A 25,325-nucleotide genomic window follows, 5' to 3' on the forward strand; every position below is an offset into this window, starting at 1 on the left:
ATTAATCCCTCTAATATATTTAAAGATAGCAATCATATCCCCCCTCAGCCTTCCATTTGTCAGACTAAACAACCCAAGCTCCTCTAGTCTCCTTTCATACGACAGGTTTTCCATTCCTCTGATCATCCTAGTGGCCCTTCTCTGCACCCGTTCCAGTTTGAGTTCATCTTTTTTAAACATTGGAGACCAGAACTGCACACAGTACTCCAAATGAGGTCTCACCAGCGCCTTGTACAACGGAAGCAGGACCTCCTTATCCCTACTAGATATACCTCGCCTAATGCATCCCAAGACAGCATTGGCTTTTTTCACCGCCACGTCACACTGTCGACTCATAGTCATCCTGCGGTCTACAAGGACCCCTAGGTCCTTCTCCTCTTCCGTTACTTCTAACCAATGCGTCCCCATCTTGTAACTAAAATTGTTATTGGTCATCCCCAAATGCATCACCTTACACTTTTCACTATTAAATTTCATCCTATTTCTGACACTCCAATTCACAAGTTCATTCAAGTCTCCCTGCAGGATATCCCTATCCTCTTCCGAATTTACAACGCCTCCCACCTTCGTATCATCCGCAAACTTTACCAGCCTACTCCTGCAATCGGTTCCGAGGTCAGTTATAAATAGACTGGTTGTATCCAATGGGACTGTGTTTAAAACCATGCCAAGTAAGGTCTTTTGTGAAGCTTGTAATGTTTTGAACTTTATGGTCACTAAGAGATAAGTATACAGACAATGGTTTTAAATCTGTGTATTTATGTATATAGAAAAGTATGTTTGTGACTCGTACTGCAATTTCAAATACACTTGACAGCAGGGAGGAGCTGTTTACATGAAACTAACTTCAAGTACCCATCCATTGTCCAGCCAGGAAAAGACCATAGTGGACCGTTCAAGTTAATGGGGAAAACACTGAAACAACTCCAAAGTGAAAACAAAGTTGCAGTCCTGGAAAACTAAGAGTAGGACATTTCCCCCACCATAAATCACCATAGTCTGAGAGAAAGAAAAAACCTGAAACCCTAAAAGATAAGAGGTTTGAAGTGAAGGACAGCCAGAAACTGAGGGCCACCATCGAGGAGGGACACTGTCTGCAAAACACTGGATCCCCTCTATCTGACAGGGGATAAACTGGGAAACTGTTCAGGGGCAATAGGTAACGACTGTTAGAAAAGGGAATTTGTCTAATATAGAAGAGTGACGCCTGAGGTTGCGTATTTGTTTATTTTCGGTGTAAGTTGTATATGTTTGCTTTTCCTTACTAGTTCATCTTTGAATCTGTGATTTTTCTATTAAATAAACTTTTTTTTAAACGCCTAGTAGTACTCTGGTGTACGAACTGTGTGGAGTGTGTATCCCAAAGTGAACTGCTAACGGGGTAGGTTTCACTCCTGCGTGGGTGATGAACCAGAGGGGAAAGTCTGAGTGCTGGTAGTTAAGAACTCGGGGTAGAAGGATTTGGGGAGACTCAGGACTGGAAGGGCTGTTGGGGGTCACGCTGCAAGGAATAACTAGGGTGATGGAAGCCAGGGTGGGACCTTTGTGCTAGTAGGCTGACTGCTGGCGTCAAGAATCTGAGCCTAGCAATACAGGATTAAGACACCGCAAAGTTACAAGGCAGGGGGTAACAGAATCCCTTACTGATCTGTCACCAGCACAATGTTATCTATTGCCCCTGAACAGTTTCCCAGCACAATGGGTTAGTGACCCTTTGATTTAAAATTATACTACCCTGATGTCCTCTGAGTAAGGCTTTTTATCCCCCTTGGTCTCAATGCTCCACAGGTTGGAACTGAAGCACAGGTCTAGTTGAATCCTAAATACCAGTGAGAGAGTGTGGACCTTGGGAAATATTGTCTTTGCCAGTGCTCAGTTCTAATCCCATAAAAATAAGCGATACTGTTGAAAGCATCCCCATACCGACTACTAGAACATGTCAATTTTTATATAGAAATTCTTCTACTGTTGTTCTTTTCTGAGCTAGCCCCAGAGCTGACAGCATATGTTTTGCACTGCAGTGAGGTAGATTGATTGATCCTAAATAGAAAAGCCTTTGGGGTCTACAGCTGATACTTTCGCTCTGGAAGAAAACCTGAATAAAGCATGTTAATGTACAGCAAGGAACCTGGTTTAACTGGACCAACTCCTGGCTTACTGAAAATTAGTTAGAGGATGTCTGGCTGCTGCTACTGTGATTCATCTTTTCTATTATGTACTATAGTCACTCTCTCCAGGGTGCCTTTATTCCCCTCCAATTCCAAAACCCAAAGGGAAATGTACATTTCCTTCATTAAAAACACCTAGTTTAGTTGAACTGTCTTAGAATAAATGGAAAATAGCACAGGTGAGAATGAGACAGGTGGGCACCTTCTGGGAATTGATTTTTGTTTACGATAAGGCTGGCTTGGTTTTGTTTAAGTGGGAATTGGATCTGAAACTATATCCGCTGTTTTTTTAAATGCACTCCCAGCTCTTCATAGCTGTTGGCTAACTACAAGAGCAACAGGATGGTTCAGTTTCCTTTCCAAATCCAAATTTCAATGTGATAAAGTGTGTTGTGCCTGTTCTTTGCATCTGGTCACAGTATTCCAGTGAGAACTGAAATCCTGTATAGGCAAGATCTGTCCAAAGTAGTTATAAAGCTAGAGAAGGTGTTGTAGGGATTTAGGCACTGGGGCCTCTATCCAGCTCTCACAATTCCTTTATTTATAGTTAACACCTGTGCATAAGCAGGGGTTACAACTTGCATCCATAAAACCTATGAAAGGCATTGGTGTTTGTGGGTGCAAAATATACTTTATCATACGTAAAATGCACACAGGGTTCTTAGAAATTGTATAGGGTGTGCATCCATGTTTGCACCTCCAAAGTGAGTGCACAAATTTGTGTGCTCAAAACAGAGGATGATCTTTGAAATTTTAAATCTAATTTTTTTGAATTCTCTACAATCAGAAAAAAGTGTTGTTTTTTTTACCAGCCATGTCAAATGGAATAAGTTTTGCCTTTACTTTCTTGTTTACTGTTTCAGTATCGTAGCCCAGTGGTTCTCAACCTTTCAAAACTACTGTACCCCTTTCAGGAGTCTGATTTGTCTTGCATATCCCAAGTTTCACCTCATTTAAAAACTACTTGCTTACAAAATCAGACATAAAAATACAAGAGTGTCACAGCCCACGATTGCTGCTTACTTTGTCACTTTTCCAATATAATTAAAGAATAAATCGACTGGAATATAAATATTTTACTTACATTTCACTGTGATAGTTGAGCATATTTTTTATTTGTGAGCCTTGTCTGAAGCCCAACGCCTGGGGCTGAAACATGTAACTTAGCTTCGCTGGGCCCCCTGTGTTGTGGGGCCTCAGGCAGTTGCCCCTCTTGTCACCCCCTAATGCCAGCCCTGAACTTGCAACCCCCCTAAACCCATCCCACAACCCCCTGGGTTGAGAAACACTGATCTAGATAAGTTGAGTAACCCGTTGGAAGAGCCTTGCGTGCCCTCAGGGGTACATGTATCTCTGGTTGAGAAACACTGGTGGAGCCAGTTGAGAAATGGGTGAAATCACTTTAACCCAGTATACTATATGTTACAAATGTGATGCAATTTGTGCTATTGTACATACTGTATATGTGGATTCATTATAGCTGAAGACTACAAGAACATAAATAAGAGTGTGTTTAGTACAAGGTCATACACTAAAGTGTAAAGGAGGTTTAAGCTGACGCCAGACCGGCAAATATTAGTGACCATAAGCAGGGGCGGCTCCAGGCACCAGCGCAGCAAGTGCGTGCCTGGGGCGGCAAGCTGCGGGGGGCGGCAGTCAGACAGCCTTCGGCGTCATGCCTGCAGGAGGTCCACCGGTCCCGCGGCTTCGGCGGCAATTCGGGACCTGCAGATCACCCGCAGAAACGCCGCCGAATCCGCGGGACCAGCGGACCGTCCGCAGGCGTGCCGCCGAAGGCTGCCTGACTGCTGTGCTTGGGGCTGCAAAAAACATAGAGCCAGCCCTGACCATAAGCACAAAGATTGCATATAATCTACTGGGACAGTATGTGTAATGTCCATAATTAACTGCCAAAATGAAGACACGACAAGGTGCATATTGCCATGTTTTGTAATTTGCTGTCTAACCATCTATATGTAAGGTAAGCATTATTCATTGTGACAGCTGCTAGTATGCAATATTTCAAGCCTATATTGACATATGTGGAAGAGATTGTCAAGAGACAGAGAAAGAAAGATTGATCAAGGAGATTAGTTAAAATTGCCACAGGTTACAGTATTATTGACTCCCACGGAGCAAAGAGTAGGAATTTCCTGGCTTATCACACAAATGTTTTCTTCAAATCATACACTGGGATATGTTTTTTTTTCATCACATTTTTTTTAAATCAGTTAACTATCTGTGGAAAGTTCTAGATTGACAGCTGGAGAGGATGATTCACAGAACAGGAGCAGCATAGACTGCAGCAGCGAAAGGGTCCCCACCCTGCCAGGAATGTGTCTCAATGACACATTGGGCTTGTCTAGATTAGATTATATCAGTATAATTTATGTCATTCAGGGGTGTGAATAAGCCACCCCCTGAGAGATTTAATTTGCACCAACCTACGTACCGGTGTAGACAGTGCTATGTTGGTGGAGAGCATCTCCCACCGACATAGCTACCGCATCTCGGGGAGGTGGTTTTATTGTGCCGACGGGAGCGCATCAATGGAGAACATCATCGGTGCAGCTGCGCCTCTGTAGCGCTTCTGGCGTAGACTAGCCCTTACAGCGATCATCCTTAGGGTCAGAGGATAGATGGAGCTGAATAACTAAGTCCTTCGCTTCCCAGCTGTGGTTCCCAGCACTGGATTGTGTGTGTGGAAGCACTTGTCCATTTGGAAATTGACGTTTTTCATACAGGCCTCCCATCAGACAGGGACAGCTTTCGGATACTGCTGGACCTACAAGTTAAAAGTATGAGCCCCTATTTTCTTCTAACGGGTAACAAAAATATTTGACTTAAACCACCTCTCAGGAAGAAAAATTAGGGAAAAAACCACCCCCGATTCAACATCTGTTGCAGTTGATCAATTTCAGTGACACTACTGGGCATTGGATTGGGCCCATCAAGAGCAAGTCATTAGGAATTAACCATGTTCTCCCTGTAAATGATGGAGCCATTTCAGATCAGCCTCTGTGATCAGCATCTGGAATTCTCGCCTGTCACATTAGTTGTTAGAGTGGTGACGAGGGCTCCGTAAACACTCTCCCAAATTAAGATGCACAGCTTTTTGATATTGGGAGCGATGGAGGGTTCATTTGGATGGGGAAATAGTGGGATTTCCTAATAAGAGTTATACATTTCAAATAGAAGTACAACTTTCAGAAGGAGACCGATTATAGATATAACCTTCCATAATCTGCTCTTTTTCCCTACCCACTGATACTTCATTTGTGTTTTTTAAACTCAGGACAGTTAGTTAATAATCCAAACTCTCTCTTACACACACACACACACACACACACACACACACACACACACACACACACACACACACACACTTTATATGCCATATCAAAATGTTTTCTTAAACTGCATGCTGTCAAACCTGATCACCAGGGATATGATCATTACACACACTTACCAACAACGTTGTTTGAATTGCTGCTTTTCCTTTTACCAGTAGACTTTGTTTTGCCCATAGTGCTATAAATATTAAATAAAGACACTCAGAGTTTATTAGTGCAATATTTTAATGGGGACATTCTTGAAAATGTAATGCATAAAATTAGTTACATCAGGTTGATATCTTGCAAAAAAAAAAAAAAACAAACCATTGTTTTTATCGGGTTTTAGTGCTATCATTTTTTTCTATTTATGCATGATTTGTCTTCTACAAAGCAAGGAGAGCTTTTGGTATTTCATTGTCTGTGTGAGAAAAAAATCCAGTTATGGTATTAGATTATAGCATTAGATTCATTACAAACAATCCAGGGAGAAAGAGGTTTTTTTTATTTTGCTTTTACGTTGCAGCTGCTGTAAATGGAATGGCATTGCTGAGTATTTGTATATTGTTTTAAAAACCTAGTATTACCAGTCAGATCTCTGAATGCTATAAAGAAGACTGTCCCACCTGTATAGAGTACTTTTTAGAGATAATAAAAATTGCATAGAGCTAAATGCATTCTCTCAGGCTAAAGGAAAACAGAATCTCATTCCAACGTTCTCATCTTCTCTTCAACCTGGCACCATTAGCTTTTGTAATGCACACCAAACAATCCCAGAAGGGCTCCATAAAACTAAACTTCTCGTATTTATCCGCAAGATTTCTTAACAATAGGGTGGATAAAACAACATATATTTGGTGCTTGTCCATTTCCCTTTTTTCCTAGGCTAAGTAAGGAATATGTTTTTCAGGGAGAGGGATCGGTATGCAAAAATCTGCTCCCCTTGCTTTGTGGCATGCAGGAGGAAGTCACTTAACATGTTTTCAGTCCAAACTTTCATTTCCTAGGTTTGGTATAATCATAAAGGAGTTAATGAGGCAGTGTGATCTACCAATTTGAACAGGAAACTGGGAGTCAGAATTTCAGGGTTCTGTTCCTAGCTTTCCCATAGGCTCACAATGGGGCCTTGGGGAATTCACTTGACCTCAGTTTGCTCATATTTAAGATGGGTGTAATACTACTTAGTCATATAGGTACCATGTCATTGCATGAACACCAATAAAGGTCTGATCGAGCAACCTGTGAAAATTTGGCCGAAAAATTTATTGCACACTCATTGTTTTCAAACAAATAAAACTTTACAATGAGACATACTCCAATTTTTTTAACATTACTGATTAATGAACATTGCTAGATTGTAAGAACACCACTCATAAATACAATGTACTTACTTATAAAATACTCAAGAATATTTTCTAGCTAGATTGCCTGTTTGACTGAATGGTCTCACACCTTTTTTCAGAAGATAGATGCTGTCTGGGGCAATAAATATCCCACTAATACCTATAAGGGGAGATTAAAATTGTTATGGTGACCTCTTTTCTGATTACGGAGTCTTAGTGTTCTTAGCTTAGCCTCCTCCAAATGGCTCATGGATGGCACTGTAATATGAAAAACAAAGGCTGTTAATGTATATCCTAAAGACTCAGTTCTGCCATCATTCCTTGTACAAAGATTCATTGAAACAGGGTGACCAAATGTCCCGATTTTATAGGGACAGTCCCAATTTTTGGAGCTTTTTCTTACATAGGCATCTATTGCCCCCTACCCCGTCCTGATTTTTCACACTTGCTATTTGGTTACCCTACATTGAAATCAATAGGAGGTTTGAATGCAGATGCATGGTAGCATTGGGCTACAAGTATCAAAGCAAGAGGGCAAGTGATTTGCTAAAGATCGCACAAAGAATGACTATGAAAAGAGACACCTTTACACTATATGTCTTATGCACCTTGTGCTGGGTAATAACGTGAGAGCGCGCCATGCCTGTAAAATGAAACTGGCTTACAACTTCAGTTAGCATTCAAGCCTTGTGCAAACAGACTGCCTTGCTGGTCTCCAAATTTTTCCCTCCTTGAAACGGTGCTCCTTCCTACAAGTTCCATGCAGATTGCTATATACGTAGTGCTAAATAAAGGCACCGTTTGTACAGAGATGAACTTGTCAATTGTATCTTCTGGCTTCTAAGCCTTGTCTTCTGAAACGAAAAGGAGGCAAATACAATTAAATAGTTAATGGACTGTTCCGTTGTCACTGTTAGGGAAAGTGGGGTGTTTGGGGAGCAGTTAATGGATCAGAGTTTGATTCCTAAGGCAGAGTGTACTTTTGCATATTAGTGTAGGTAGGAGAATTTGTAAGATGACTCTTTCAAGTCCAGGAGAAAGGAGACTGCTTTACATTGTCATTTTTCAGCCTTTTGGCTAAAACCAAGGGAACGGTTTACATTGATAGTATGGTTGCCTTTACTGGACAGTACTGTATGGTGGAAAATAGTGCTCCCTGGGGGACGGTGCCCTGAACTGCAGGTTGCTGTTTTGCCATGGTCCAACTCCTGGCAAAGGTGCAGAGTTATTCCTGGACATGTGGCACTGTCTGGCTTATCAAAAAGTGGCGGTTGTAGTTAAATAAGATTAAATGAGAAAAATGTATCCTGTTTTGAACTCAGAAGGATAAGGCTTAATTCTAATTTTTTGGTGAATAGTGTCCATGGCCAAATTAAATGCAAGCAGACCTTCCCCCATAAAACCAATTCTGAGGCATTTTGGTGTCCAACAAGTTCAATGTGTGGACAGAAAATCTTGCATGTTCACTGTGTGATCATTTGAGCCTGTCCAGTTAGCCTAACAAGCTAAATAATAATAAAAAAAAGCACAATTCATAAACTTGTTGCATTTTTACACCATTTCCTGTTTGAAGAAAGATACAACTTTTTTCTTCCTTAGATTCCAGGCAGTCTGCTGCAGACTGCTGCAACTTCTCTGCCTGGCATTCAGTACCTGTTTCGCCATATCAGATTTGTCATATTGCCTCCTTTCATAGAGCAAGCAATTAAAAATGATGAGGGTAAAGGGTTAAACCTAAAAGTCTGCTAATGAGGATGCCTTACTGGTTTTCTTTTCATCCAGCATTTGATGGTGTTTTCAGCATAAGCTTTCGATAAGCATCACTGAACATTTATCCACAGTATATTAAAAAAAAAAATTCCATCCTGTAAAAATGATAGATGTGGGGCTCTGCTGTTTATCTGAAATCCTAATTACTGATGCCGCTGCATTTGAATGTTAAATTCATACAGTGTTCCTTAGACTTCAAACTGGTCAAAGAAAGATAGATTCAAGTCCACAGAGATCTGAGTGTGGTAAACATAGCCAGTGGTCTTTTGATTCTTTTTTTAATTCAAGATTTGCATCAACTGCAAATGACATAAATGTAGCGCTATCTATAGAAAAAAAGATCAATGTTATTGGGCATCATGTACATTTTAAAGTTTAATTCTGTATCAATTAAAGCAAAATGGGGAGGCAGGAATTTTAAAAGATGGATTGGCGTAGTATTTATTACAATAGAGTAATGTGCTTTTTTCCCCAAGATAAATGCTATAGAAATTCTGTAAAATCCTGTAAAAGCATGCTCTTTTTGTGGTGAGGAGTGTGTGTGTGTGTAATGATAATAGGGTTTCAGAGTAGAGTGCTAGCAATTCTGCTATACCACATGGAAGCATATTTGCATTTTTGTGTGCTAGTATGTATAGTGTGATTGGAGCAGTCGCATCAGCTATGGTGAAGGTCGCTTAAGCGTTTCCATTGTAGTCTCCAGCTTTCAGTCACCGATGACCTGTGAAACATTTTCCCCTGGCTCCCTGAAACTTCCTACAAACAAGGAAGTTCCTTCCTTCTGCTGTAAACTCTGTGAAAATTGGGCATGGGGAGGAAATATCCAAAAGGATCTACTCCCGGAGATTCCCCCACAGCATTTTATTGGTGGCTGAAGGTTGCTGTCCTGCAAAAAATGATATCCACCCACAAACTCTGCAAATCCTAGGGACTGGGTGGATTCTGTGGCACCCTGCTGCATTCATTTGTGAGTAACGTGCACTTTGAATGGAGCAGTGCATTGTAGCATTCACTGCTTGTCTCCTCAAGTGAACCCTGAATGAGGCAGTATTCCATAGGAGCATCATGTAAAGTTCATTTTATAAGGTGCATGCTGTATTTTTTATTTGAAATGTAATATTATTTCATACAGTATATACAGACATCCTGATTCAGGAAAGCAATCAAACCAGTGCTTAACTTTAATGGACTGTAATTTGTAAAATTTTAATATATATATAAAAACAACGAGGAGTCCTTGTGGCATAAAATATGCAAAATGCATTGTTAAAGTTCCTGAAACTACCTTAACTGTGGCCCAACCTCCACCTAAGGTGAACGCAAAAACTCTGAGACAATCTTATCCATCCCTCACACAAGTTCATCTCTTTAGTGACCATAAAACATTCATACCTTCCTTTCAATCTTAATGAGTCTGTGTGATGGGCTTTTCCATTAAAGACATTTGGATTTAATTGTTGTGAGATAAATTTTCAAAGTATTTAGCTGTACAACGCTCATTAAAGTTTGACTTGTCTGGCTGAATCCCTCTACACCCCTTTGAAAAGGTACCTGAGAGTCCACAGCAGAGATTATACAGCAATTGTGATCTAAATAGCGGATAAAACAATCCAAGAGAGGATTTTTTTCCCAGCAATGTTGTTTGTGCTTTCCATAATTTACTGAAGCAGTTTTTGTAATGTACAATTGTGACATGCCCCAAGGTACAATATGGACTGTGGAATTGCTGTGCCCCTTAACTATCTTGCTCAAAGTACTCCTCTCACTGCTCTGCTAGTGGCAAGCAGCTCCTTCAGGTTTTGTTCTCACACAGACATTAGTATGTGAAGGCACACCCAAAGTTATATGCAGGCTCTCTCAGCCACTCACAAACTGTATACAGGGGAAAACAACGAGGATTCCTTGTGGCAGCCGTAGAGACTAACAAATTTATTTGGACATAAGCTTTCGTGGGCTAGGTTTCGTGCCTCAGGTTGCATCTGATGAAGTGGGTTCTAGCCCATGAAGCTTATGTCCAAATAAATTTGTTAGTCTCTAAGGTGCCACGAGGACTCCTCGTTGTTTTTGCTGATACAGACTGACACGGCTTCCACTCTGAAACCTGTATACAGGGAGACACCTGCAAATTCCCCCAACCCCAGCCTTGCACCCCAGAAATGTGCGTCTTACACTGCTCAAGACCTCCTTGACTAGAGTAAGCTCGTTAATTAGTTCATCATACCATCAAAGGGTACAAATATGCACCAGCCTTTGTAACCTGAGTAGATTCCCCAAACTTCAATCAAAATCACACTGGCTTAGATAAAATGTTAAAATAAGTTTAACAGCTACAGAAAGATAGATTTTAAGCAATTATAAGTGGTATACACATACACATTCAGAATTGGTTACAAAAGGAAATAAACGATAAAAAAATGCAAGCTATTTCCTAAACTTTATCAGGTTAAGTCAAATTTGAAGCAACAAGGCTTCTCTTACCTAAAAGCCTACAGCAGTCTGTGCTCACTGGAAAGCTTTTCCAGTTCGGACCACTCCCCCAATTCAAATATTTTTGTCTTCCAAACAATCTTGGTGCCTTCAAAATAGGTGGGGGAGGAGAGGTGAAGTGGTGATGTCACTGTCACTTATTCATACTCTTCACCTGGCATTTAGGAATATCCCCCTGCGTGGGTGCAGACACTCCATCTGTGCTGTATGTGAGATTTGTAGCATCTCTCAGGTGAATTGCAAATCTTTTGCTAACACCTTTTGTGTATGTGAGGCTTGACATGTAAGGTTTTTGTTCACTATCATTTGTTACCTCTGAGGGGCTGCTCTATGTGCATTCCTCAGACTCACAACATGTTTCAGTAACAAACATAGAACAAAATTTCATAACTACAAATGCAATGATGATACACACATTTTAGCAGGATAGTGGTGCTCAATAGATTATAACTTTTCCAATGATACCTCACAGGGCATACTTTGCACAAGATTCAGGGCTTAAATTCAGCCGGAGTCCACCAGAGCGGACCTTCAGTAAATATTTTCAAACCGGTGGGAGGCGCCAGGTTTCAGGGCTTCAGCCCCTGTGCCGTGCACCACAGGTGCTGAAGTCCTGAGCCCCGGAACCTCCCCTTTCCCCTAGAGGGCTAAAGCCTGGAGCACTGAATTTGGGGGGAGGGGAGCCCCTCCGGGAATTAATCATTGAAAATTTAAGCTTTGACAAGATTTATCATAATTTTGTAAAAATGGTGACCATAATAGTGTAGATTGTCACAATCATGATGTGTCATCAGATGTAGGGTATAAACACATTGGTATGTATCGGAGGGCATGATGAGCCAGGAAAGTGCTACCAAAAGCATTAGTGTGAGTCACTCAGGGCCTGATCCTGAGAAGGGCTGAGTGGCTACACCTCTCATTGAAGTCAGTGTCCTTGGCATCTCTCAGATCAATCCTAGATCAGCACTTTAGGGCATATGTAAGTAGTCATAAGAGAGACCCAAATGAGCCAGATGGTGACCCCCTGACATTGGTAAACCGATACCCCCATAGCCACAATGGAGTAGGTAACTGTTCACCAGTCTGAGTGAAGGATTCACAGTATAGTCCTCACAATAAATTAACTGCAGCCCTAATGTCTCTCCTTTGAAGCTAATAAACTGATACTAAGGATGAACTTGGCCTACTATACTTACTCAGGCTGTTTTGCTGGGCTGAGGTCCACATACTCTCCTTGAAGTCTTCTGTCTTTTTGCCCTTCTAAGATCTCAGTTGGGGAGGACTGCCTTGTGTTTAATAAATCTCTGTGTATTTGTCTACCTGTTGTATCTGAGAGGAACAAAGTGGAGCAGAGAGGTTGCTTGTTTAAAAAATTAGTCTTAATTTCTCTCAGGATTCTCTCTGTCTAGTCGAGTTTGTTTTAAACTAATGGAAGCAATTAGTGAATCACAGAGGGACTTTGTCTAAGAGGTAGCCATTTTCAGATAATGGAGCATAAAAGTCGGCACAGTGACATATGACACTAGAGCAGCATATTGGAGCAGTGCACTGTGTCTTAAACAGATGTTTAAGTATTTTGAATATTGAATCAATAGGTACATATAGGAAGGGAGTTTTCACATTGTACATTGTGTTTTTTTAAATTTAAATGAAATCAAACTAAGCATTTAATTGTTTATAAAAGGCAACCACTATAGCTTCTTTCTTTCTTTCTTTCTTTCTTTCTTTCTTTCTTTCTTTCTTTCTTTCTTTCTTTCTTTCTTTCTTTCTTTCTTATATATCAATTTTATCACTGTGCCTGTTTGGATTTTAGAGTTTACAGTTCCATTACTGTGACCTCCTGAGGTCCCTTCCAACCCTGATATTCTATGATTCTGTGATACGTAAATCAGGGGCTAATAATGCTCCCAGATTTCGTTTGTACAGTACATAGAGTGCTGGGTGGGAGCAGTATAAAAATAAATAAATGGCAATAATACAGCTATAGTACACTATGGGCTTGCCTACACAAACATTTAGGCCATGTCTACACTACCGCTTATGCCAGCAAAACTTATGTCACTCAGGGATGTGAAAAAAACACCCCCGGGAGCACATAAGTTCTGCCAGCATAAATGGTAGTGTGCACAGCGCTAGGTTGGTGGGAGAGCTTCTTCTACCGGCATAGCTACCGCCACTCGTTGGGATGGTTTAATAATGTTGATGGGAGAGCCCTCTCCCGTCGGTGTAGAGCAGCTACACGAGAGATCTGACAGTGGTGGAGCTGCATCTGTACAGCTGTTGCGCTGTAAGCTCTCTAGTGTAGACATAGCTTTAGTTTGCAGCAAGATGGAGTGCAAATCTACCCTATACTAGCCTGCCACTCACTAACTGCCCATGTGGGCCCAGCTGTGCACTAATAGTGCTTTGAAACAGGAGTAGATTAAAATGCACTAAGGAACTGTTAGTGCACGTCCACAGGGTTTACACGGACACTTAGTGAGGGGTAGATTCACATTCCAGCATGCTGCAAACTAAATATATAGACATGCCCTGAGTGTGTTCTTACATATTTACCATGGCTGAGAGTTGGGGGAAGATTGTCAAAAGCTCCTAATGGATTTAGGACCAGGAGTCCCATTGAAAGTCAGTCTCTAAATCCCATAGTGGCATTGAAATCTCCCCCTAAAATGCTAAATACTTAATGGTTTTCTGGTGCTAACATAGCTTGGGTTGTGAGTGATGCCATGCAAACCTTACATGTTTATACTTATTCACACTTTAGGGTATTCCTCATTATGGGCCTAGTCTAAAGCCAGTGGACAGACTTGATTTCAGTGGGTTTTGGCTCAGTCTCTATATGCATATGCAGTAATTCAAAGTGATCCCAGGATTTTAACAAGATGCAATGGGCCTGAATTAGAACTCTCACTCCAAAGAGCCACAGACGTTGAGAACATTGTGATTCAGTTCCACATCAGAACTTTGCGGCTTGAGGCAACCTCCAGTTTTTATTGACATCATGTAAGGCCTAATTCTATAGTCGTTCCTCATCCCTTACCCCAGCAAAACTCCTGTTCATCTCAGCAGAAGTTTTGCCTTAGTAAGAACTGAGCTTCAAGCTACTGCGCATCTTCCATTTTCTATGGCATCAGTGACTGGACCTGAGACTACCAAGAACGTCAGAGCCAGGGCCGCAGAAAATTCCTGTATTTGGTTCCTGTGTCAGTGTCTGTTTGATGCAGACTGTGAACTCTAAAAGGCAGGGATTGTACCTCCCTTTCCAAACCTCTGTAGAGAGCTGTTCAAAGTTACGTACCCATAATAACCAAAATAAAGCTAACAATAACGTAATACTCTATTTCTTAGATAAACCAAGTCATTATTTTTGTTTGAATGTATAGCAATGCAGAAGATGACCACTCCTATTATGTAAAAGATATTTGGTATCACGGAGGTGGGAGGCACAGATAACTGGGGAGAGGTTTAAATTGAAATATTCCACATGAGACAGGCATAGAAGTTATTTACTGCAAACCAAGCAACAATGAAAGGTGAAGTCATAGAATAACACACTTTATAAAACAAAACAGTGAGGAGCTTTTTTCCCCTGGGTTTTGGAATAAACAGTAATTAAATCATGTAAAATGTGACAGTGAAATTGCTTAAAAACAAAATCCTCCCACTATAATTGCTTTGATACCCACGTTTTTTTTTTTTTAATACTAGGTAACTTTATCCAGTATTTTTATCGGCAAAATGTGACACTTGCTGTTGGTGCCTCATAATTTATGGCAGCCTTAGCTGACAGTTCCAACAGCATATAGATTTAAAAATGTACTAACATGGTTTAAATAAATATATAATCTGGAAAGCCTTTGTAAGCAGCACCGTTATGAAATGATCTCGATACTAAACCCATTTAGAGATGCACTTTGCATAATGCAGCAGAAGGATGGTCCAGTGGTTGGGGTGCTAGGACTCAGGAGACCTAGATTCACTTCATTGCTCCAGCACTGGCTTTGTGTGTGACCTTGGGCAAGTCACTTAGGGCTTGTCTAGACAGGGACACTCAGGATAATTAATTTGAATTAACTAAAGGTCTGAATTTAAAGTGGATTATTTAAAGCCTCTGTTTGAGTGCTCTAGTTCAGAATTAAAGAGTCCTTAATTTGGTTTAGTTTAATTCACTTCCAGAATGAATTAAGCTATAGTGAATGAAAGCCAATTTAGTTCTGAATGAGAGTATGCACACAGGGGTTTAATGCTGCTGAGCTAATCCACTTTAAATTCATATCTTTGGTTAATTTGGATTAATTTTCCTGAGTGTCCCTGTCTAGACAAAATCCTACGGGTATGTCTACACAGCAAAGAAAAACCTGCGGCTGGCCCATGCCAGCTGACTCACCTAGACCCTCCCACCAGGCAGTCTGGCTCCAGACTGAGCCCAAAAGTCAATGCAGCAATGAAACAGCCCCACAGCCCAAGTCTCAGGGGAATGGGTTTTTCTTTGCTATGAAGACATATCTTAAGTGTCTCTCTGTCTCTATTCCCTGTGTAAAAAGGGGTCCGACCTCTTGGGGGGTATTAGGAGGATAGATACATAAAAGATTGTGAGGTGCTCACATAGGACAGTGATGGCAGTCATATAAGTACCTAAGACAGATAGCTGTAACACATTTGCAACACTTGAAATGTTTTCACTGCTGTAATGTGTTTCTTTTGATAGTGTATGTTTTTTTCTGGTGGCTTCTTGGAGCAGTCAAAAATATTGTGCTTTGCCAGTTCAAATCTTATCTAATCTGTCAATTGTGTTGCTTAATTAATATGGGGTGATTTGTTTTGGTTTTAACCTAACATTTGTGATATTCAGCATGGCATGCATAAAAAGTGCTTCTCAATCTCATCTTTAAATTAATTCTACTTAAAAATACACAAAGATTTATTAATAAGAGAACTTTGATCTGATTATATATAGAGAGCGAGAGAGAGAGAGACTGTACATTGCAGTTTGTAGCTTGTTTCAGAGTTCCAACTCTTTCACTTGACTGTAATATGCCGAACAGTCAGATCAGCGAGAGATTACAGTTCTATCCAACTCCAGCAGAGGGATACATTTAAAATTTGTCTTTGTGTAAAAAATATTTTTTTATTATTCTGATAATGGAATTGTTACAGGTGTTTAAATTTTAGTTGAGCATCTATACATATCTGTCTCATAGGTAAATTGTTGAAGGGTTGGGCAAAAAAAATACATTTGTCTAAAGAATACCCACAGTGGGGTAATAGACTCTAGTTGAATGTAAAAGATAACGGTGACAAGGGAGAAATCCACTTGTGGAAATGGGGAACAGCTGTGTTTTAGATCGAATGAAACTGTATCAAATACTTTAAAAATGGCCTGCAGCTTCTTCCCTGGGGATGGAGATAAAGCACAAGAGCATTCCTGAAAGGTCAAAGAAACAGTTAAATCATTTCCTTGATGGTTATTAGAGATATAGAGCGTGCGGTTGAAAATTAAATGTCTGAAACTCGTGTTTGATTGCTTTTTTTATCTGATATGCATGTTCTCTGTCTCTTGCCTCCTATTCTAGTGAAATTTAGTGACTGTCCTGGGAACAACGGAATTCGGTTCGAAACCAACAACTTGGACTTCAAAGTAAGGACAGATGGGACCATATATGCTGCCCATCAGGTGCAAATCCCCTTGAAGCAGACAGTGTTTATGGTAACTGCATGGAACCACCAAACCCTAGAGAGATGGGAGACAATGGTCAGATTACTGGTTGGGGAGAAAACACAGCACAATGGACACAAGGTAAAGGCCTTTAAGGCTATCTTTCCTTGATTAAAATTGCCTCTTGTGGTGTTTCATAGAATCATAGAAATGTAGAGCTGGAACGGACCTCAAGAGGTCATCTAGGCCATCTCCATGCACTGAGGCAGGATTAAATATACCTAGACCTATTTCCTGTTATGTTGCCTATTTCTCAAAGAAGTTGCACATAATATGAATGTGAACTACATGTATTGTACGACTGTATTTAAAGGGCAGGTTTTCAAATAGGTAGTGCCACAAGCCATGGCCAACATCTTGTGAACAATTCTTTAGCAGTATATTCTTCTGCTGACACATGTGCTTTCACTTAGTGTTACTAGAGAGGAGAATAAACTCCTCAGTTCATACTTTTATAGTCTTAAGTGATCACCTGGTTCTGATATACCGGTATATAGAGAAGCTTTTTAGTCTATAGAATTTTTCCTACTAGAATTTCTTTGCTGTTTACAGTTAAGATTGTCCCTCCACTGGAAATAAAGCCTTCGAATGAATGAATAGCAATAAGACCCCGTGACCTACTGCCTTCCAGAACTTAAATGCAACCTTTTCTCAAAACACCCAGGGTCACATTTTGCTCTGGTGCAGTGATGTAAATCTGGAATAACACCACTGACTCTGTTTCCACTGCTGCAGCTGAGAGGGGAATTTGACCCATGAAGTTTTCTACAGTGATTTTATAATAATAAATGTCTTGCAATGAACAATCTGTCTGTCTCTAAAGTCCCATGGAAATGCAGCGTGCTCCCACAGTGAGGATCAAGAGAAAAGATTTTAGCTTGTTTTCTTTGAAGACAACAAGGGCTGGAGCATTGTTTCTGACTCATAAGCAACACTCTCTAGTTCCCTCAGGCCTTGGCTACACTTACCCGCTAGTTCGATGGCTGGAAATCGAACTTCTGGGTTCGACTTATCGCGTCTAGTCTGGACGCGATAAGTCGAACCCGGAAGTGCTCGCCGTCGACTGCGGTACTCCAGCTCGGCGAGAGGAGTACCGCGGAGTCGACGGGGGAGCCTGCCTGCCGAGTGTGGACCAAGGTAAGTTCGAACTAAGGTACTTCGACTTCAGCTACGTTATTCACGTAGCTGAAGTTGCGTACCTTAGTTCGAATTAGGGGGGTAGTGTAGACCAAGCCTCAGTGAGGGGTGTGATTTCTCCTGTTTGTGTACGCATCCTCACACTAGCTCTCAGTGAGCTACTAGCGTGTAGCCATAGGAGCAGAGGCATGGCTGAGCCGTATTGAGTACATACCTACTGGTTTCACACATGGCTCAGCTGAGCCTCCACTGCCATTACCAGTGCTACTGCGGTGACACTGCTATTTACGCCTGCGCTAACTCAATGAGAGCTAGCGCGAGTAAGTGTACGTGAGCAAGGGACTCACAATCCTAGCTCGTAGTGTAGACGACAATGGTACAGAGCCACCCCACCACAGGGACAGCTCAGAGAGGCCACAGTCCTTCTCCGTGCTTTATGACAGTGCCTCTAACTCCCCAAGTACACCCAGTCCTCTCTGGGCGGTCACAGTCCTGCTTCCTTCCCATCCTTTTTGGGACAGTTTTCACCTACAGGGAGACATGATAGAAAGCACTTAGATGGAGTTGTTTTCTGTAGCCACCCAGAACTTTTACAAGGCTTTGAGCCATGTACATATACCACCTGCTCCATCTTCTGCAGCATTGCTCTGTCTTGTACAAGACATAACTAAGCCCTGTACATTATATCAAAAGAATCCAGCTAGGTAAAAATTTTCAGAGAAAAATACAGATACACCTCAATGTTCCACAAATTTGTGTTGGTTTCACTGAATTGTTTCAGTTGAAAAAAAATAATCCTAAGAAATCAAACAGTTTCATTTTGACATTTTTCCTAATGATACATTTTAAATGGTTTGGTTCAAAATTACTTTTTCTTTCAAAAATGTCCTTTAATTTTATTTTAGAAAATCCAAACAAAAATATGTAAAACTCTTGAAATCAAATCAAAATGTTTCATTTTGGAGATGCACAAATTTTGTTTTACTTTTTGATTCGTTAAAAATTCTGAAAAATTTCATTTTGTGTTGGAGCTTAAAAGTGATTTAAAAAAATTCAGAGTTGCCAATGAATTGAAAAAAAAAATCTATTCATCACAAAGCTCTGCAAATGAAAGCCCATTTCTCTCTAACAGTGATTAAATATTGGGGAACAAAGTAATGCAGCCTCTGTACTACAGTTTCTTCTCACTCTGGGAAAACCCAGAGAATGCACATTTCTGCTTTAGTAAAATATTTGACTGGAAATTCCTCTAATGTTAATATAAACTGAACTGTGGTTCAAGATAGAACGAGCCACAGCTTTTTAAAATTCATATCGTTCCTTTCTAAAAGCCTTATTAGTGTATAGTTTGAGGCTGAAAAATTGTGGAAAACAAGACTAATGACAAGGTCACAGACAGTTTTATTGTGCCACATCACAGGCATCTGACTTGTGTTTTCTTTAAATCCTTATGCTTTTTGCAAGCAAAATAAGACTTTGTTTACCAAAGAAAGGAACAACATCATGAGATTATTTTCAAAGATAACAATGTGGTGCTAAAAACCAACAATATCCAGTTTCAGGCCACGACCCTAATATCCAGCATTTCATGGCTTTTACGGGAAAAGATTTGAAATGTATTTTTATAAGGTATAATACGACTCAAGCAAAAATGCTTTTACAAAAACTGTTTTAGGGACTTTTCCGATTCACCTGCAAGACTTCAAATAAATATCAATAATGTTTCCTGAGAACAACAAACCATTATGTGTGATCTGTGATGCGGTATAGACCAGTGTTTCTCAACCTCTTTGATACTAGGGACCGGCTTGCTGCCTTCCTAAATTGTGTCAGGGAGATTTTAGGGACCGATGCCGATCCACGGACCAATTGTTGAGAAACACTGGTGTAGACCATCAAAATCATCCATTTTACTTTGGAAATCTGTGAGCAATTTTGTGTAGGTGATCTGTAGCTCCTGGATCATTAAACATTGCTGGTATTAAGTCTCTTACCCAGCCCTCTGCTATCAGAGTTTGCTGGCCTTTATTCCTAATACAGACATCCCCTTTGGGGCTGGTTAGCACTGACCTGTAACTCCTCATGGTCCTTGGGGATTGCAGACCAACTATGACTGACTCTTGCAGAGGTATACTGGGCAAAATAGAAGTGTCATATTCCTCTGCTTCTCCGCCCCTTCCCACCCCCATCCCCACCCCCACCCCACCCACCAGCATATTCATTGAAAGGGGAAACAAAATTTGGTTCAGAATTATCAACGAATTAAAATTCCATAAGGAAATTATTGGCCTACCTGGAGTGGGCACCATTCAAAAGTTAGCTTGTCCTAAAGAAAAAAACCAGGAGTACCTGTGGCACCTTAGAGACTAACAAATTTATTTGAGCATAAGCTTTCTTGGGCTAAAACCCCCTTCATCAGATGCATAGAATGGAACATATAGTAAGGAGATATATATATATATACATACAGAGAACATGAAAAGGTGGGGGTCCTAATGGTTACTACAGTGCAACCCTTATAGAGAAGAAGGTTGATCCAGTGGTTAGGGCACTAGCCTGAAACTGAGGAGACATAGGATCAGATCCCTGCTCTGCCATGCACTCTCTGGGTGTGGGCTCTTTGGCAAGTCACTCAAAATGGAGATAATAGCACGGCCCTACCTCTCTGTAGTGCAGGGCCGCCCGGGGGGGGGGGGGGCAAATGGGGCAATTTGCCCCAGGCCCCGAGCCCTGCAGAGGCCCCCACGAGTATTCTATAGTATTGCAACTATTTTTTTAGGGAAGGGACCCCCGAAATTGCTTTGCCCCAGGCCCCCTGAATCCCCTGCTGTAGTGTTGTCAGGATGCATTCTTTAACGATTGGGAGGCACTCAAATATTGTGACAACAGGGGCCATAGATGGAGCTTAGACAGAAACATCATGGTGTTTGAGAAGCCTTCTCAATGGACAGCGTGCTGGTAGACGGCTGCTCTGCAGTGAGGCTGCCATTGAATTCAGAAGGGCATTGTGCTGCTGCTGCAGTCTACCTGCAAGCTGTTCACCGGAGAATTCGAGATTTTGTTATTATCCATGTATCTCAGTAACAGCAGCATGGTTGCGCTTGGTGAAAACTGACATTTTTAAAGCTGAGCAACACTTACACTATGGCTCTGTTTCCTCTCTTTTGTTTTACACCCATAAAATTTGCTAATTACCTTAGAGATAACATAACCTCATTCTTGAAGGATCGATAAGGAATGCTGCATAAACATGAGGTAACAGCTATTTATCCTAGGCATCGCTGGCCTGACAAATTTTCAGTGTTCACCACTGTAATACAAGGCTTTTAACTACAGAATCTAAGTTTCATTAGATTATGATAAAAGTCACGGTAAGTATAAAACCCATTTTATGAGCCATAGAGAATTTTTTTTTCTTAGCAACTACCTGAAGGTAAACTTTTTTCTGGTGAGTACAAGTGGTGTTAGTAACTGTAGGAACTTTTTTTTGTTCAGTCTTGCAGGAAACCTGATAGCAATTCAATTAGAAAATGCAAATGAGGTCACATATTTCCCACTGGAGTGCTGAATTACCCCAGAGGAAACTGAGCGATATTCTAGCATAACAGTAAATACCTAAGATAAAGTTTTTCACACTGTTCTCATCTGACTGGCTGTTGTTGCAATTGAAAGTGTCAATGGGACCTGTGGGTATAGTTTGCAAACAAGAAATTGTTGTTTATGGAACTAATATTAGGCCCTTATAGCTCACGTCAGCATTTATGAAAAGATAAACTTGAGTGGGATAATATTCTAGAAGAAAACAAAGCTTGCTGGCTTTACTTATCTGGAATTAGCTATGCATTGTTGGCTTTGCTAAGAACGTGTACTATGTTTTTCTATCAAATGCATATTCAATTAACCAAATGCAAAGGACGAAAACTATATGCTTGTAAACAGTGATAGAGCTGAAGATATCAGTCTTCAGAATACCCCATGTTTCATATGTGCACACCCTGAAATCTTCCTAAAGACTATGGATGATTCTATATCCATCTACTTCCCAGCCTTCCACACCTCCCCTTCCAGTCTATACAAAGTGCAGTTACTGAGATCCTCATTGCTGTCTATCATACCAGTCCTCTCCACCCACTTCTTTGAATCCCTTGAAGTCAGTGGATCTATGTTGATTTTCACCAGCTGAGGATTTGGCCCATAAAGGGCAAGCTGAACTTCCCCCCCCCCCCCTTATACATATGTGCTGAAACCCATGAAATCAGTTGTGACAGACTGTTTTCTCTTCATTACTGTATTTAATTTTTCTGTAATTATCACTCTATACATTAATATTGATATCACGGAAACAGAGAAGAGAGTTCACAGCAGAAGGGGTTGGGGATACAAGAAGTGTTATGGCAACCCTTGTTGTTGTCAGTAACTTATCCAAGGAGAAATCTGTTTTTACTTCAGTTTTTCTCTTTGTAAATACTATTGTCTTCCTGCCCTGTCCTCCCCAGTTCTCATAACTGAAGAGGGATTTTGTGAAGTCAATGGAAATTGTGCAACTAAAACCTTGAAAATACATGCATATGCACCAGCACAAGCGAAAAAGTAGAGATATCTGTGCCTAAAAAATCAATACTCACATAAGCCCTGCCTACGTTGTGCAACGTCCTATCTCATTTTGGCATTCTTTCAGGAACCAGATGTAGAATCAGCTGCTACACACCATGAACATGAAAATCTTGTGGAATCAGTGCCAATTGACTGTTAAGGCTATTTTCCCGAGTTACTGCCCTTACGTTATCATCTGTGGAGTTTTACCCTTGCTGGCTGTCTAAAGTGTTTTCCACCCCTTGGATCACATATATAAAAGATTGAAATACCTCAATAAGAAAGAAGAGATTTGTTCAGAATAGGGCTTGTTTACGCCGTTGCCAGCCAGGATGTGCCTTTGATGAGTCTGGGGGCAATGAAACACACCTTTCTCTGTTCTCTGGGTGGGGCGGGGGAGAATACAGGGGGAAGATCCCAAGCAGGAGAAGCGGGGGTAGCGCTATACACACTGCTGTATTTTCCCCTCCCCCTCCTGCTGGGCCGCAGAATGTGTATATGGGACATGGGGGAAATGCTGCTTCATTCTCTTTCCCTCCCTCCCATACCAGTCTCTTCCCCCATGCACAGGGGATGGGCTAACTCACACGGCAACAAGGTAATGAAACTTGTCCCGCCCACTCCTGCCATTGGATGCGGGCGGGTTTGAATCATGGAGATTGGCTGAGGGGCATTCTGCCTCCCTAAAAATTCTCTCTTGTGCTTTCAGATGTATCCGATATCCATCTTTCTTTTCTTTCCTAAACTGGTTTACAGTGTTAAGAAGCTTTTTTACAGTGTTAAGAAGCATCTCCACAAAGATGATTGTATTTGCGTTATTAGTTAGAGGGAACCAAATTTTCAAAAGCCTATCCAACCCGCCAGATGCATAATATGCACACGCACTTGTTGTGACTGCAGAATCCTACATTTGCATGCACAAGGCATTTTTCATGCACAGCACAAACAGCACATGCATATAGCCGGTTACACGGTTTGGTCACATAAGCGCACTGGTTTCCTCATGCCAGTGATGGATTTGGCATGCATAATACACGTGTGCGCATTTTGCAGGGCACAATCTCCTCCGTTAAGGGAAGATGGCTCTGTTAGAATCTCGCTCAAACTTTTTCCTGTCTGTCAGCTGATGTGTTCTGGAAGTCTGTGTGACTTGCCAAATCTGACAATTTTTCTTACTAATTGACTCTAATGTGATCTGTTCTATACAGCCACACTGTTAACAGATTAAAAAAAGAAAGTAATAAATTTTTGCTTAACTAGCTGATTTAATTAAAAATGTTTTATACTGTAATTGTACGGTTTCTATAAACTGAGAGGTAATTTTGTTTAATGAGTTCCTAACCAAACATAACATTCTTGACTGTGTGTAGCCAGATTTGATAAAGGTCACAAATACTCAGATTCCACTGTTCGCTTTTGTAAATAGCAATGATCAAACAGCTTGATTTGGCACTTGAAATATCCGGGCTGGATTGGTTCCTCCTATTCCTGTTTGCACCAGAAATTATTAATATAGTTTTAGGAGCAGAGGGGGATCTTCTCTGTATCTGAACACTGTACATTATCTTTAAAGTGGAAATACACTGCCAAAATCACGTCTTATTGTCAATTAGTGGCTTCTCTGCAACACATTAATTTAATGCCCCTGCTGAAGTACTGTGCACATTGGAGCATCTTGCTGCTAAAATGCCAGTTTTCAGAGCACTTTGACACAAATCATTCATGAATAGCAATTTATGCTTTGATGCTAATGGGACGTGACGTGAAGCTATCTTTGATTAAATTCACCACAGAGCTTACAACTATTTGTAAATATGGCTGATAAGTAGCCATAATAGACTTCCGATAGGAAAACAACAGAGAAAAACAGATTTTGGATTCCTCACCTGCACAGTTCCAACACAACAGCTTAAACTAAACTGACTGTAGTAAAAGAAGGTCTAAAATAAGAAGGGTCATCCGTCTACCACATTTCCCCCCCTGCCTTCAACTTTGGCGAATTCAGCAATGACCTAAATACAAAAGAATCAATTACCCTAAAATAAATTCTCCTTTTGTTCTGAAAACCTTTCATTATGCTGCGTGACAACACAAAATGAAATCACTCTCACTGCTAAAAGATCAAAAGTAGAAAAAAGGTGTATTTTGAAGAAAAGGGCCTTATTCTTCCTCTGCTACCATCACTGATGTCAGCAAACTGTTGTCTCCTCAGAACAGAATTCATGCACATGTTTATTCAGCACCATTCTCGTGTTCTCTTTGTTAAAGAACTTAGATATATTTTCATTGTTTTATTTTGTGGTTTGGTAAATAGCATTTTCTGCTGTCATTCCCATAGCTACCATGGAAACCAGCTAAAATGCTTCAGAATAAATACTTTTAAATAAATATGCTGGGAGGAAGGAAATGGTGCCACCTTTCAAAATGTGTATTGGTGTGCAGGAAGAAGAGATATATGTTGGAGGACTGGATTGAAGATTGTTCTCTAGAGACTTGTCATTTATTTTTAAAAAAATCTAACCTCAGTAAAATATTGGGTTTGACAATAAAAACAAAACAAAAAAACAGATTATTTATCTTCTGAAATGTGTCTGACCCAAAGCTATAAAGAGGCAATGAAAATAATAAGACTAACAAATCAGAAAAACACAAGCAAGTCATAAATAATATTGATATTTTGGAAATGAAAACACTTTTCCCTCTCCTCCCACCATGGTTATTGTTTATTCACGAAGCAAGAGTAATATATTTCAGCACTGAATGGGAAATGTTTCATTTC

At 40.6% G+C, this 25,325-nt stretch overlaps 1 protein-coding gene across 3 annotated transcripts in view; it reads left to right on the top strand.

Moving 5' to 3' along the window:
- The window catches only part of CDH4 (cadherin 4), a 653,967-nt gene that overhangs the window by 393,869 nt on the left and 234,773 nt on the right, over positions 1-25,325 (top strand). For all 3 annotated transcript variants that reach the window (XR_002887781.3, XM_005302930.4, XM_008178578.4), the window contains exon 3: positions 16,674-16,897. Coding sequence is in view for 2 of the 3 variants with exons in the window: in XM_005302930.4 (XP_005302987.2) it covers positions 16,674-16,897 (224 nt within the window). In the remaining variant the exon portion in view is untranslated. The remainder of the gene's footprint in view (positions 1-16,673; positions 16,898-25,325) is intronic.

This window comes from Chrysemys picta, chromosome 13 (genome assembly GCF_011386835.1).
Source record: "Chrysemys picta bellii isolate R12L10 chromosome 13, ASM1138683v2, whole genome shotgun sequence".
Lineage (NCBI taxonomy): Eukaryota > Metazoa > Chordata > Testudines > Emydidae > Chrysemys > Chrysemys picta.